This window comes from Cupressus sempervirens, chromosome 2, assembly GCF_028749045.1.
Source record: "Cupressus sempervirens isolate cs-2001-9-10 chromosome 2, ASM2874904v1, whole genome shotgun sequence".
Taxonomy (NCBI): domain Eukaryota; kingdom Viridiplantae; phylum Streptophyta; class Pinopsida; order Cupressales; family Cupressaceae; genus Cupressus; species Cupressus sempervirens.
This window is the reverse complement of record NC_143119.1, coordinates 59443784-59458460: the sequence shown is the minus strand read 5'-3', so window position 1 is coordinate 59458460 and position 14677 is coordinate 59443784. Positions and strand designations below refer to the sequence as shown.

Here is a 14677-nt window from a genome sequence, read left to right as displayed (position 1 = left end):
TTTAATTTGAAGAGGCTTGCACCCTCATATATCTCTTCAAATGAAGGACCACTTTTGAAAGAAGGAAAGCATGCTCACACAAATAGATCTCAACCCATCGGACTCAATGGATGTATTCTCTTTCGATTATTGTTAATGAACAACACTAGATTTTATATCTTCATTAATGAATATCTAGACCTAATTGCCACCATGTTTGATTGCATATTTCTTGCTGAATTTATATTCGCAGCCCAGCTCTAATACCATGTTAGTATTTTCCGGATCTGCTGCAAATGTAATAGCACTGCCATAATGTGTTGGTATGTATTTTCCAAACAGAAGCCATCTCTCTAATATATGATGAAGTATGGATAGACATGTCTCTTTGCAAGACATGTGTATTCATTAGAATGTAATTAATATAATGACAAACAAATATTTCATATATTTAATATATTAATATATAAATTATATATCACACTTAAATATATACTAAGTTGCAGATTCGTAGCCTATGCCCCGTTGTTTCCAGGCACGAAACGTACTGGAAACGGAAACCACTGAAATACGGGTGTGATTCGCATATGATCTGTTTTTTGTTTTGCTGAAACGTTTTTCTTATTTTCTCATAGAATTTCGTTGAATCCAACTTCAACGGGAAATTTCTAAAACGAATTTAAGTGAAAAGCAACATTTTCTGAAAGTTTCTTTCGATTGCCTGATTCTGGGAATGTTTTTCCCATTTTGTTAGCTACAAAAAAACGGAAACCTCTAAGAATAAATACAATACGAATGGATACATGTTAGAGACACAACATTGCAGGTTGGTTTCGGTTTTTGCAGGGGCTTTCATTGCAGTCTGAATCGCAGATCGACTCGCAAGTGACAGCAGAGAGCAGACACGGGACACAGCAGCCGTGCAGAACATTTCTTCCTGCGTGCGGGAACTTTTCCCTCCCGCAGATTACAATAAAGTTTTTGTAATGTCACTTGGTAGTTAAAAATTTAGATTATTCAATGTTTACATTAAAGTTGTATAGTTTTTTATCAAATATATAAAATAGATTTATTTTATTTAAAGTTGTATATTTTTTTATCAAATGGCATATGAAATAGATTTATTTTATTTTTGTTTTTTAATTTTGAAGTGTACAAATTTAAAACTTTTATTAAATATTTACTCTATATTTAATATTTATTTTTATTTTTAATTTAAGAGTGTACAAAGTTCAAACTTTTATTTAATATTTATTGTATAGTTAATAGTTTTATGGTTGGTAAGAGGTATAAATGTATTTTAAAATTCTTGTCTTCATATAGGAAAATTTAAGTTAATCAAATTAAATTTTATTAAATTAATAAAAATGTTGTGAAATTAATTGATATTCATATATTATAATTTAACAATATCAAATTTATAATATATCGTAATAGGAAAATAAATTAATTTTAATATTGAGTTAAAAACTTTAAAAATGTAATTTAAATTAATATTGTGTATATTAATGTATTAATTAAATAATAGAAATATTAAATAATCAATAATAGAAGTTTTAAGTATTAAATAAATAATAATATAAAATTGTTATTAAAATATAACTTATAAATTTATTATTATAATTATATTAATTCATTGTTTTTATAGTTGATCAATTTTTTCCTCTTTATTTTTTAATAATTGGATTTTAGTTTGTTGTTAACAGGATAATGACAACTAATGTTAGCTCTCAGTCTCCCACCTTCAAGACCAATCCAAGTTCACCTTTGTGGAAATATGTCCAAATGATAGATCAAGTTAAAGGGTGTGGAATGTTCGTTTGGATATGCAATTTTTGTAATGTGAGGTACAAAAGTTCATATAGTCATGTGAAAGCCCATCTTTGTGCAATTCCCCAACAAGGTATCAAAGCATGTCCAAGAGAGGATGGCAATGGATTACCGCCTCAACAAATAGCAGGCTATATTAGAGAGCAAGAGGAAGCAGATGCAAGAGTTTCTCGTGGCACAAAGCATCCTTTAAAGAAAGGGAAGAGATCAAGTAAGCCTCCTCCATCTCATAATGACTTTCTTGATGTTGTAGTAGAGAGCCACCCATTTCTAGGTAGAACTGAAGAACCTATTAATGTGAAGAGAAGCAAGGGGCCATTAGAGAGTGCATTTAAGAATGATGCTAGGGAGATTTAAGAATGATGCTAGGGAGATTACAGATCAAAGTGTTGCAAGATGTTTATATGCAAATAGTTTGTCATTTAATGTTGTGAGATCACCATATTGGCAAGATATGTTGAGAAAAGTAAATGAGGCTCCAAAAGGGTACATGGGGCCAGGATATGAGAAGGTGCATAGCACCTTACTAGCAAGGGAGGTAAAAAGCATAGACACTGCATTGGCTCCAATTAGGAATTCATGGAAACAAACAGGGGTGTCAATTATTTCTGATGGGTGGAAGGATGCCAAAAATCGTCCATTAATCAATGTGATTGCAGTGTGCCCCAAAGGGGCAATGTTTCTTAAAGCTGTGGATTGTGAAGGGCAGGTGAAGGATGGACAATTTATTGCTAACATCCTTATACAATGCATTCAGGATGTGGGCCCTCAAAACGTTGTCCAAGTAATAACAGACAATGCAAAGAATTGTAAAGCTGCAGGCATGTTGATTGAGACACGATTTGAGCATATATTTTGGACCCCTTGTGCAGTGCACTCTCTCAATCTTATGCTACAAAAGTTGGGTAGGAAAATAAATTGGATCAAAGATATCTATGCAGAAGCTGAAGAGATCCAAATGTTCATCACAAACCATCACATGTCACAGGCCATTTTTAGATCTTTTTCGTAGTTGGAGTTGCTAAAGGTAATTGAAATACTTTTAAGTTTACTTCTTAACTTTTGAATTTTGTATTTCACTTTAATAATTATGAATTCAATTTTTAAACTTAGCACATCTTTAGTTTGTAATTCAAGTTTTTTTTTAAAGTTTTTTAATAGGTTGCTGAGACTCGATTTGCATCCAACACAATTGTGTTGAGGAGACTTGTGAAGGTGCGAGAGTCACTTGCTAGTATGGTTATTAGTCAAAGCTGGTCACTATGGAGGCAATCCAACACTAAAAGGGCTACAAATGTAAAATGAATGATATTGGATGACACTTGGTGGGAACGAGTGGAATATCTTCTTAGTTTCACTGAGCCTATCATGAGTATGATTCGTTATACCAACACGAATCATCCATTTTGGGAGAGGTATATGATGGAATTGATTCAATGCTTGAGAAAATGAAGCATGTCATCAATGAAAAGGAGCAAGATCCTGAAGAAACATTCTTCAAAGAGGTGCAAACAATTTGTGTTGAGCGGTGGAATAAAATTACCACGCCACTCCATCTTCTTGCATTTACATTGACTCCCAAATTTTATAGTGATGAAATTCTTGCTATGCCATCAAGGGTACCACCATATAGAGATGTAGAAGTAAGTGAAGGGTGTAGGAAAGCACTTGCAAAACTCTTCCTTGATCGTGAAATGGAGAATATAGTTACAAGTGAGTTTGCTGATTTTGTAGCTTCCAATGGTCAAAGTGCTTCTGCTCTCTATGACAAGTATGAAAAGGATGCTCATGCTTGGTGGTACCTTAATGGTCATACATCACCGCACCTCCAAACTCTTGCAATCAAACTTTTATCACAAGTAAGTTTTTTCATTTCTATTGCACTCTAACTTTATATTATTTACAATTTGTAAAAATAACAAATATTCTTAACTTTAAAATTTGAATGACATTTTTTATGCCCCTCACTTTGTCTCAATAGGTTGCTAGTTCCTCCTCATTTGAGCGAAATTGGAGTACATACTCCTTTATTCACTCAGTTAAACGCAATCGATTGGCTGCAAGTAAGGCAGAAGTGCTGGTTTATGTGCATTCCAACTTGCGCCTTCTTACTCATAGTGAAAATGAGTACAAGGAAGGGGGCATAAAATTTTGGGATGTAGATCCAGAGCGAACTGATTTGGATTTTTCAGCTGGTGCACAATCTTTACTGGATGTGCAGTCGGGTAGCCACCATCCTCCTAGTGCAAGTAGTAGTGGGGTTGCATCTGATTCTAATCTACTTGCATAATCTAATGTCATTGTCACTGATGATGTTGATGTTGATGATCTTATATGATGCAGCATCATAAATCATTGAAACGTAATTAGTAATTATTAAGTGTGTTCTTTTAATGTTGAACCAATGAACAATGAGTTGAATAAGTTGTCATAAAACTCATGTTATGACATATTTTGAATTTTTAGGATTAATGGCAGTATTGATTTTGTTTAGCATGTATGATACTGTTCTATTCTGATTTTGATGATCTTATATGATGCCTATATCATTGATACGTACTTAGTAATTATTAAGTGGGCTATTTTAATGTTGAACCAATGAATGCATTGAAATTTTGAATAATCTATCATAAAATTCATGTTTTGAGATATTTTAAATTTTTAATATTAATGGCAGTTTTGAGTTTGTTTACCATGTATAATCTGTGGTACTCTGAATTTTGATCTTGTTTTTACTTTTAAGCCTACAAATATTTATATAGTTATAATTTTTATGTTTTTCTTTACGGTCGTACCCAAACGTACCCAAACCGCCCCCAAAAAATTGCCGTACCAGCATATCGTATCAATGTCCCTGTACCTGTATCCGTACCCGTACCGGCAACTTAGAATATATATAATATATATTTGCACTATAGTTTATCCAACTCAAGCTACCAAATATTAACAATATTAACCATTCTCTCTAAAAATCATTACATGGAGGAGTCATGGGAGGATGAGCGCATTTATCATGATGAAATGGTCTTAGATTTGCAAGAATTGATAGACACTCAAACATACATTGGTCAATTGTGGGGTTATTAGGGAAGGAGATGCATGACTTTCCTTGGTGGTATGGTGCAGTGCTCATGGTAAGGCAAATGTTTGTACATTTCACTAGAGAATCCACTTGACTAAAGAGTATAGTTGAGAATATTTGACAAGAGATCTCTAACGTTGTGGCATCATTACTGTCTAGATGGATGGCTGGAAATGTGATAATTGTAAACAACCGAAAGCGCAGAGGAATCATTCAGATTGAGTTTCTTCATCAAGGACGATTTTGATAACCTCTCTAATTTCCCAAATGACATTGCATACAACCGAGGACTTATTGGCAGAATGGGAAGAAAGCTTGAGTAAATATGAGCATACGGTGATATCCTTGGAATTCAAGCATGAATCAACACCAAGCGTCAACGTGGATGGATTGGAGGTAGTATTGGATAGATTCTAGGAGTTCAAACTTTAAAGTCAAAGATAGATGCGTTTAATGAATAATGGGTGTGCATAGTGTCCATTTATTTCACCCCCCTCTCTTCCTAGGCGAACATGCTTTGTGGGCATTTATTGTCCACTAAGGTAGTGGATATTAGTTGGCCAAAGTTGACCTGTGCATTAGTGTGGATTTTCTTTTCCTTGCCCTAACCCTAATTAGGGGCAAGGTTGCAAAATTTAGGCCATCAGTTATTCTTTAAATTCGGGTCACCCATTGTATTTGAGGACCTATATAAACGCCTCACTTCTCATTCGTTAGGGGTGGACTTTGAGATTGTTGCTATGAGCTACTCAGGCACTAAAGTTTTCAGTGAAGTTTGGTGAATACTTGAAGTGTTTTAGTGCATGCTTGGTTTCATAATTCCATCATTTAATTAGTTGTTTAGATAAAATGTTGTGATTGCGATGGAAAATACGATGGTGTTTTGATGAATTCTTTTGGTTCATACTTTTGATGGTTTACTAATTATAAGTCTATGTACAAAGTTAGCCTGAAACCCACATCTGTGTATTCTTAACTTTTGTCATTCATGGACATTGTTCATTTGATGGTGTTCATGGTGGTATGAAAATCATTTACACAAACTCTTGAAGATCGCACTAGTTTACACATGCTTGTAGTCTAACTTGGTGAAGCGAAGCTCAGTTATTGAGAAATTTGTCTACCAAAGTACCATCTATTGTTATCATTACCCTTAGGAGTAGAGTAGAATCTTTGAACCTTTGCCCCTTTCTTTCTACATATTTTGTAAAAATCCCTGGAGGTAATTCACCATAAAATCTCTTCGTAGCTTCCACATCTAGTATGATTTGAAATAAATTTGAGTGAACAAGCGTAAGGCATCTTGTGATAACAAATCACATGAGCCAATGAGCTTATCGACCTGATGCAAAAGGAACCTTGGAATCATTTGTGTGATCTCTCACAATCTTAGCACACGAGCAATTTTGATCAAAAAAGGATAAGATATTTTGGTATTTTGTTCTACTATTTGAGAGTCATAAAACACACATCAACAGGTTGTCCATTGTGTTTGGAGCCTCGTGATAAGCTCTCCTCTTTGCATATTTCAAGAGATATTTCTGGTGTTGCAAACATACTACATAAGTAACAAACGAAATTCATTGAAGTTAGGTGAACAGTTTGCTTTTGCAAGTTGTTATGGTTTCTTGTTTCTCTCTAGAATAGTTTTATTTAAGAAATTATCTCAGAGAAAAATCTAACTTATCATCGATATTTGGTGATAAGTTGCAAAATTATGGGCCGCAATATGCTAATAGGTGTTGACAACCCAAAAATCATTTATTTGACATTTTGTAATTTGCAAAGTGATGTTTGGGAGATGGAATAAAGGTTTGAAGGAGAAAAAATGTGATTTGTAGTGTTTTAGAGTAATTTGTTGTGGATTTGAAGAGATTTTTCAAGCCCCAAATACGTGGTGGCGAAATTGGGGTTTCCCTTTGAATTTTATGCCAGCCTTGTAGTTCATCCACCTGTGAGTGCAATTAAAGCTTGTTTGTGGCAACTCACACAAAGAAGAGGAGTAAGTTAGCACAAAAAAACCTCAATGACCTTGTTTGTGCAATTTGACCTTTGGTCGTGCATAAGAAAGGTAGAGAGAACATTGGCTGGTCCACTTGATTTGGATGACATAGATCCTTACATTGATTGGACGTCACAGGGCCAACCTTCATTGTTCATAGAGGATGAGGTTTATGATTTAGAGAGGCAAGCTATGGAGGAGGGTCTGTTCGCAGTAGGATTGGACGACATTTAGGAGGATGAGGACATTGAGGAGGATTCTGATGATGATGAGGAGTCATTGCCAATGTCAACACCATCTACATCCAAGTTGGAGGTCGAGTCACTACTAGTTGTGTAGAGGGAGGAGGCACAAACACAAGCACAACCACAACAAACTTCTAGGGCATCTCTAGTAGTTTTTAATAGAGCTGCTAAGAAGGGGAAGGGGAAGATGTAGAATATTTTGATGTTGTATTTACTTATAGCTTTACAAAGACAATTTGCTATTTTTAGTTTGTTTCAGTGTTCTAGACTATGTCTACCAGCCATCAATATTCCACATGAGGATGTGATTTTGTACCCTATTTGCATTTATATATATTTAGACTCAACTTGTTTGCTTTGTTTTCATGCAGGAGCACCCAATCAAGCAAAGAGGATCAAGAAGCCATTTTGGCATGACACATGGAGTCAAGGATCTAAAGGACCTAAATATGATGTAATAAAGCCTTGTAATAAGTTAACAAGTGGAGTCTTTAAGTCCAAATGAGCATAATAAGGGCCATTGGACCAATTTATGTAATAAGGCCATAGGTGGAGCACCAAGAGGTAGAATAAGTTTCTTTAATGATAAATTATGTAATAAGACCAAATAATAAGCCTTTGCATTGGTTTGGAGGTTCTAGGAGTTAATATGTTAAAACTAGCAAATTTGATTTTTCAAGTCTTAATTGCTAGCTAGGAAAATGAGGTTTTTGGTAGTTTGGTGGTTTCGCTCATTTTCCTTGAGAGGAAACAAATGTAATTGGAAGGGAATACTATTTAAAAGATGAAGAATCCTCAAATGAGGAAGAGAAGACTGTATTGCATCAGATTTGACAATAAACTCAGTTTTTATGCAATCTTGTGCAAGTTTTTCATGGTTTCTTTGGTCATTGAATAGTTGTTTTATCTTCTATGCCCTGGTTTGAGTTTATATGATTCTGAAAGGTATTTGAGACGTGATTTCAGCCATATAAGGGGTTTTGCATTCCATTTTGCTGTCTGCATCAAATCTGAACAACAAGCAACATGGGTTTAACTCTAAACTAAGGGTTTTAAGAGTCTCTATGGATTGAAGATCCATTCCACTTTATGTTGCTACTATACCTTGTGGAATGGATCATGGTTGCTGTATTATAATGTTTTCTAACGTGATCTGATGCAGGGATGGAAGATTGTTGAGAATTGAAGCCCTAGGGTGTAGGATTGCATGCTGCCTAGAGAGGGTACGGTGAAGGATCTGGTCATTTCTCTTAACAAGGGTATGGTTTTCTGTTAGAAGGTGTTTATGCACGTTGAATACATGGTGAATCAACTTTGGTTTGATTGTGGAAGTGTTTGTTGATGGGGTTTTGAGAAAGCCCTAGTTATATAGGGGTATAAAGATGAGTCCTGTAGTTTGCCTATCAAATGTGCATGGCTGGGCAAATGGGCATGAAAATCTTTTGTTTTGGATCATAAGGGAAGACTGTTTCAGGGTTTGGAAGTTTGGGGATAAGTCCTACTAGTAGTTGCTTTGTGAAAGTGGCCTAATTAAGCCTTGAGCAACACTATATTGCTCTGTTCTGTACAGTTAGTCCAAAGGAGTTATTCCTGAGTCTCACGTGTTATTTACTTCCAAAAGGGTATCTGAATATGTAATTTATTCTGTAAGTGTTTAGGAAATTTTTGCCAAGGGAGGCAATCCACATAATTGAGGAGAGAGTCTAGGATAGGCAGAAGATGGCTTTCACAAAGTCAGAGAGGGAAATTCTACAGGCATTTAAAGAGTGGAAATAATCCATGAAGGATGGAAGGAAGAAAAGAGAGGAAGAAGAGAGAAGGAAACAAGAAGGGAGATGAGGCAAAAAGAATTGAGAGAGATAAGAGAAAGGCTAGAGGACTTGGAGAGAATGATTGAGGAGCAGCGATCAAGTTGGCATTTGAATGTCAAGAAGAGGATAATATGGCCTGTGCAAAGGCTAGTGATGAAGAGGAAGTTGATGAATGAAGGGATGAAGAGTACTATGCAAAGTACTCCTATGACAACAAGAAGTGTAGAGGCTCATGAAGGAGCCTTAAAGGCAAATGACACTTTTGGGTTCCAAGAAGAATGGCATAAGGAAGAAGATGTTCAGATGTAGAAGTCTGGTTTGGTCTTAGAGAAAGAGGAGAAGTATTCTCCAAGCATGGACATTGAGAAAATGGAGAGTGTTGGGTATGTTGATGTTACCAAGATGGAATATTGTCTTTTTGAAGAGGATTTGTTTGAATTGCAGGCTTATGCATTTGTAGCAGTGGTGTTATGAAGTTGCTGATGGAAGGTAAAGGATAAAAGTGGTTACTACTTTTGCTAATGTGAGGCAAACCAAAAGTGAAGATAAAAGAGCAAGAGAAGATCCAGGAGGTTAAGAGTCGAGCAAGAATATGGTTGCAGCAGCAAGATGAGGGCAAGCCAAATGTCAAGATGAAGTTTTGTTTTGTTTCATTAATGTTTTTTGTTTTGCAGGTGTTTTTCCAAGGGACTTGTAAATTTTAAAACCCCTGGGAGTATGGTGTTGGAGCACCCAATCAAGTAGAGAGGTTCAAGAAGCCATTTTGGTATGGCACATGGAGTCAAGGGTCGAAAGGACCTAAATATGATATAATGAAGCCTTGGAAGGCAAAAGAATGTAATAAGTTGACACATGGAGTCATAAGTTCAAATGGGCATAATAAGGGCTGTTGGACCAATTTATGTAATAAGGTCATAGGTGGAGCACCAAGAGGTAGAATAGGTGTCTTTAATAATAAATGATGTAATAAGGCCAAATAATAGGCCTTTGAATTGGTTTGGGGGTCCTAGGAGTTAATATATATGAAAACTAACAAATTTGATTTTTCAAATCCTAATGGCTTGTTCGGAAAAAGGTGCTTTTTGGTAGTTGTGGTGGTTATGCTCATTTTCCTTGAGAGAAAATGAATGTAATTGGAAGGGAATACTATTTAAAAGACGTAGAATCCACAAATGAGGAGGAGAAGACTGTATTGCATCAGATTTGACAATAAACTCAGTTTTTAGGCAATCTTGTGCAAGTTTTTCATGGTTTCTTTGGTCATTGAATAGTTGTTTTGTCTTCTATGACCTGCTTTAAGTTTTTATGATTCTGAAAGGTATTTGAGACATGATTTCAGCCATATAAAGGGATTTGCATTCCATTTTGCTGTCTGCATCCAAATCTGAACAAACAACGTGGGTTTAAAATAAGGGTTTTGAGAGTCTCTATGGATTAAAGATCCATTCCACTTTATGTCACTACTATATCTTGTGGAATGGATCACAATTTCTGTATTATAATGTTTTCTAACATGATCTGATGCAGGGATGGAAGATTGTTGAGAGTTGAAGCCCTAGGATGTAGGATTGCATGGTGCCTAGAGAGGGTATGGTGAAGGATCTGGAGATTTCTCTTAACGAGGGTATGGTTTTCTGTTAGGTGTTTATGCATGTCAAATACATGGTGAATAAACTTTGGTTTGATTGTGGAAGTGTTTGTTGATGGGGTTTTGAGAAAGGCCTAATTACATAGGGGCCTAAATATGAGGGTTTTGTGGTTTGCTGATCAAATGTGCATGGCTGGGCAAATGGGCATGAAAATCTTTTGTTTTGGATCATAAGGGAAGACTGTTTCAGGGTTTGGAAGTTTGGGGATAAGTTCTACTAGTAGTTGCTTTGTAAAATTGGCCTAATTAGGCCTTGAGCAGCACTAAATTGTTCTGTTCCATACAGTTGGTCCAAAGGAGATATACATGAGTCTTACATATTTTAATTCCAAAAGGGTATCTGAATGTGTAATTTGTTCTGTAAAGTGTTTTGGATTATTTTCTATGCTCTTCTGAGTTTCCGGGATGGGTTTTTGGGATGGCAACTTTTTTTGCTGATTTTGGGGATGGGGGGACAGGAAACAGGGATGGCTATATATATATATGGGGAAAATCTGAAAATATAAAATATAGGGAAATTTGGATATATATGTATATTACATTCATATGAAGACATGGATAAAGCATGTTACTTAAACATCAGCAGTCCTTAACATACAACATTTCAATAATCAAACTCAATGCTCAATATGCTATAATGCATTCATAGTTTGGAATTATTGTAAATGTAGATGTAATATTAAATAAATAATATTAAAAATTGAAATGTACCCAGGAACATTATTTATAATTTATTTTCAATAGCAATATAAACAATAACCTACCTTCCAAATTGAAACACACTACTATCATTTAATTCTGAAACTACACTTTCAATTCATTGAAAGTGGACTGATATTTTGTTAATACAAAAAGGTTCTCTATATAGTTTTGATCATGATATAGGTTTGTTACAGTAAGACGGTATCTTGATGCAACTTCAATATTCACCATATCTTCCAGAAAGGACCTAGATCAGCCCAAGACTAACCTAGCCCTGATGTAATGCCAAAAATTGACATAAAGATGCATGTTCTAGGTCTATAATGCACTTTTCAGACTTTCCCAGCACCTTACAAACATTCTGTATATAATTCTGAGCGTGTAGCCTGACTATAACAGTAATATTAATTCTATGATTCTTAACGTAATGTTGTCAAATACTAATCAAAGGGCCCCAACTAGCTGGAATTAACTACTGAACAGTAATAAGCATGTAAGGGTGAACTTGGAAGGAGAGGCCAACTTTAAAACTTTTAAAAAAGTATTTTCAAGTGTTCATGTTGTCTATAAAATCGGGGATACCTAGCCGTCTTGAGGACTTCCAAAGTGTTCCCAACTGTTACCGGGAGGTATGAACGTCCCCCAAAAAATTTACCTAAGTCCTCAAGTTTCCGGGACGTTTCTTGGGAATTTTCAGAGAAGGGGAACAGGGGGAAGGGACGTCCCATACTTGTACCCCCGTCCCTGGGACATCCCCATTTCCGAAATGTGGCCTTTTTGGGTGGGGCACGTCCTCAGGGTATGTAGAATTTTTTTGAGTAAAGGTCAAAATACCTGATTGGCAGGGCTATTAGAATTAGGCCTAGATAGCACCTGGGTATGAGTTTTTCTATGAAGCAGTTGAATGGGTGTTTGAAATATGTTGATCGGAGTTGAATGGGATGTATTGAGACCCTAGAAGGTGTTGTGACAAGTGGTTGGAGTTGGAGACTATGTTTGTTTACTTTGGTGGAGCCTAGTGAAGGCTAGTAAACCTTGTAGAATGGAAGGCATAGTTGGTTGAATCCTTTTGATTTTTGTTAATGGTTGATAGTGGACAAGATACATCTGCAACATGTTCACTCATTTATTGACTCATTAGATACAACTCCACATTGAATTTTGCATAAACAAAAATGCATTATCAAATAAATCTAAGCAGTTTTTTAAGTTCTTGATATTTTCCTTATAAGTTGCCAATTTATCTTTGATCTCCCCTTTGCGATAAGTTGCCAATAATGATATTTTGAACTATGGATCAAATGATCAAATCAAATTCCTAATTACAGAGATCTGCTTCAAAAATTATACTACACAGAACACATCCGTCCAAAAACTATGCTTCACATAACACCTCCATCCAATAGTTGAAGTATAATTATATAATCTTAAAACATTATATGATTTCTATTGGCATAATGCTTGCATCTCCTTCTGATGCTAGTTTTATAAACTATTAGCTTTTTTTTTTCAAGTTTAATTAAAAACCGCCAGACTATCAAATGTAATGATAGTGATATCCACTGCTCCTACTGACATATCTAAAATTGTAAATGCTGGCAACTGGCTTAGTTAGTGCTCAAAACTAACTAATAAAAAATACTAAGCATGAAACAACTCATCTGAAACTCCAAAACACTCCAGAAAAGGGCTTGACACACATCAGAATTGCTGGAGACCGAATAGATTAACGGTTCACCGTACTAAACTGGTCAGGAAGGGGATATTATAGATATGCACACTCGTCCTTATCTCTCTTCACCATGTGGAATACACGGGTGGAAGGAATTTAGTCCACAACATATCTTTTCTTCTATAGCACAAGGCTAGTAATTTTGAAATGAATGTTTTATCTTCTATTGAATTTATTTACTTGCTGCAACTTGTTTTCTTGGATGCTTGTTGTCAATGCTTCTATTATTCTATTTGTCATTTTGTGCTTCTATTCTTTGACCTGACTGTAGTGATTGTGTTCGTTTGCCATGAATTTCCAAAATTATTAGCCCAGTTTAATTCAGTTACCCTTTCATTGATTTCTCAGCTATGCATACTTGCACCTTATCTTTATCGCATTAACTGTGTAGTTGCATTTTGATGTTACAATCTTAGATTACTTGAATAGTATCTTTGCTTCAGATGCAATTCTAACAATGCTGGCAATTTCAAGTATTATTTAGGTGACTAGTAACTTTGCTAATTCAAAAATGTCCTTTTTCTTGATATGCGCAGGATTCTGTATTGGGCATCTGTTTCAAAGCTAGTTGCTCCTGGTGGTCTTCTGGTAAACATTGTGTTTTCATATAAGTTAGTCTTTTGTCTTTCATTTTCCATACAAGATTTCAGTTATAATCCAATGTCTCATTGCCCAGGTAATCACCTCTTGTAACTGTACAAAGGATGAACTTATTGAAGAAATCAATAATTACCATCACAATTTATCAGATAGTGGCTCAAATTCCAACGAAGTTATAGGAGACTCTTCACGTATGGCTCCAAATAGTAGCTCACAGAATCTGTTCCAGTATCTTGATCATATTCGGACATACCCTACTTTTACTTTTGCTGGTGTTGAGGGAACTCGTGTTGCAACTGTTGCATTCCTCCGCAGTGCATAGTTCTTCAAGGACTCAACGCACAGACCACAACCCTTATAGAATGCTTGCCATTTGTTGCCCCAAATGGCAATTTGCACTGCAGGGCATTGTTGCAGTATCTCAAACATGTTCACCTTCTTCCTTTTCTGATGTTAAGGGAACATGTGTTGTAACTGTTTAATTTCATAGCACTAACTTTACCCTCACAAAATGTCTCAAAATTGTCGTGTTTATAGGTTTTGTTCTAGAACTAGTGTAAGGTCTGCGGATGATTAGGGAGTTTGATAGAACTGCTGAGGACATTTAAGTTATGTTTAATTGTTGTTAATTATGATATCCAAAACGGAGACAATGCCTAAACATAAAATTCTGCCCAAGGAACTACAGAATTTGCATTTGTTGCATGTGTGATAGGGATGGATATTTCTGGGCGATATTTGTGCAAATGTAACCAGAAATTCTCTTATTTTTTCTGATAATGTGGTTAAATATTTATTTTGATTTAGCCATTATTCGCCAAGACATCTTCCTGGATTGGATTTTTATAATTCTAGGACTAGTTGCTCGGCATAACTGAGCATCAAAGCTTTTGAAGCTGAATCAGGCCAACAAATCATCCCATTTGTTTTCTTGCTTTCTTTTGTTATCTACACGTGTTTCCTATTGCTGTCAAGATCTCATGAAATATCGACCATTGGTATAAAGCCTTGAAATATGTTTTTGGGAAAGAAAATGTGCTAGTGAT

General features: G+C 35.5%; 1 protein-coding gene across 2 annotated transcripts in view; it reads left to right on the top strand.

Annotated features, from left to right (window-relative positions):
* Window positions 1-14437, top strand: part of AR401 (S-adenosyl-L-methionine-dependent methyltransferases superfamily protein) — a 119308-nt gene extending 104871 nt beyond the window's left edge. Inside the window, exons 6-8 of one of the 2 annotated variants that reach the window (XR_016359760.1) lie at window positions 10477-10573; window positions 13568-13619; window positions 13708-14437. Coding sequence is in view for 1 of the 2 variants with exons in the window: in XM_089812625.1 (XP_089668751.1) it covers window positions 13568-13619; window positions 13708-13953 (298 nt within the window). In the remaining variant the exon portion in view is untranslated. The remainder of the gene's footprint in view (window positions 1-10476; window positions 10574-13567; window positions 13620-13707) is intronic. The other variant, XM_089812625.1, reaches the window with a different exon arrangement.
* Window positions 14438-14677: the final 240 nt, after the last annotated feature.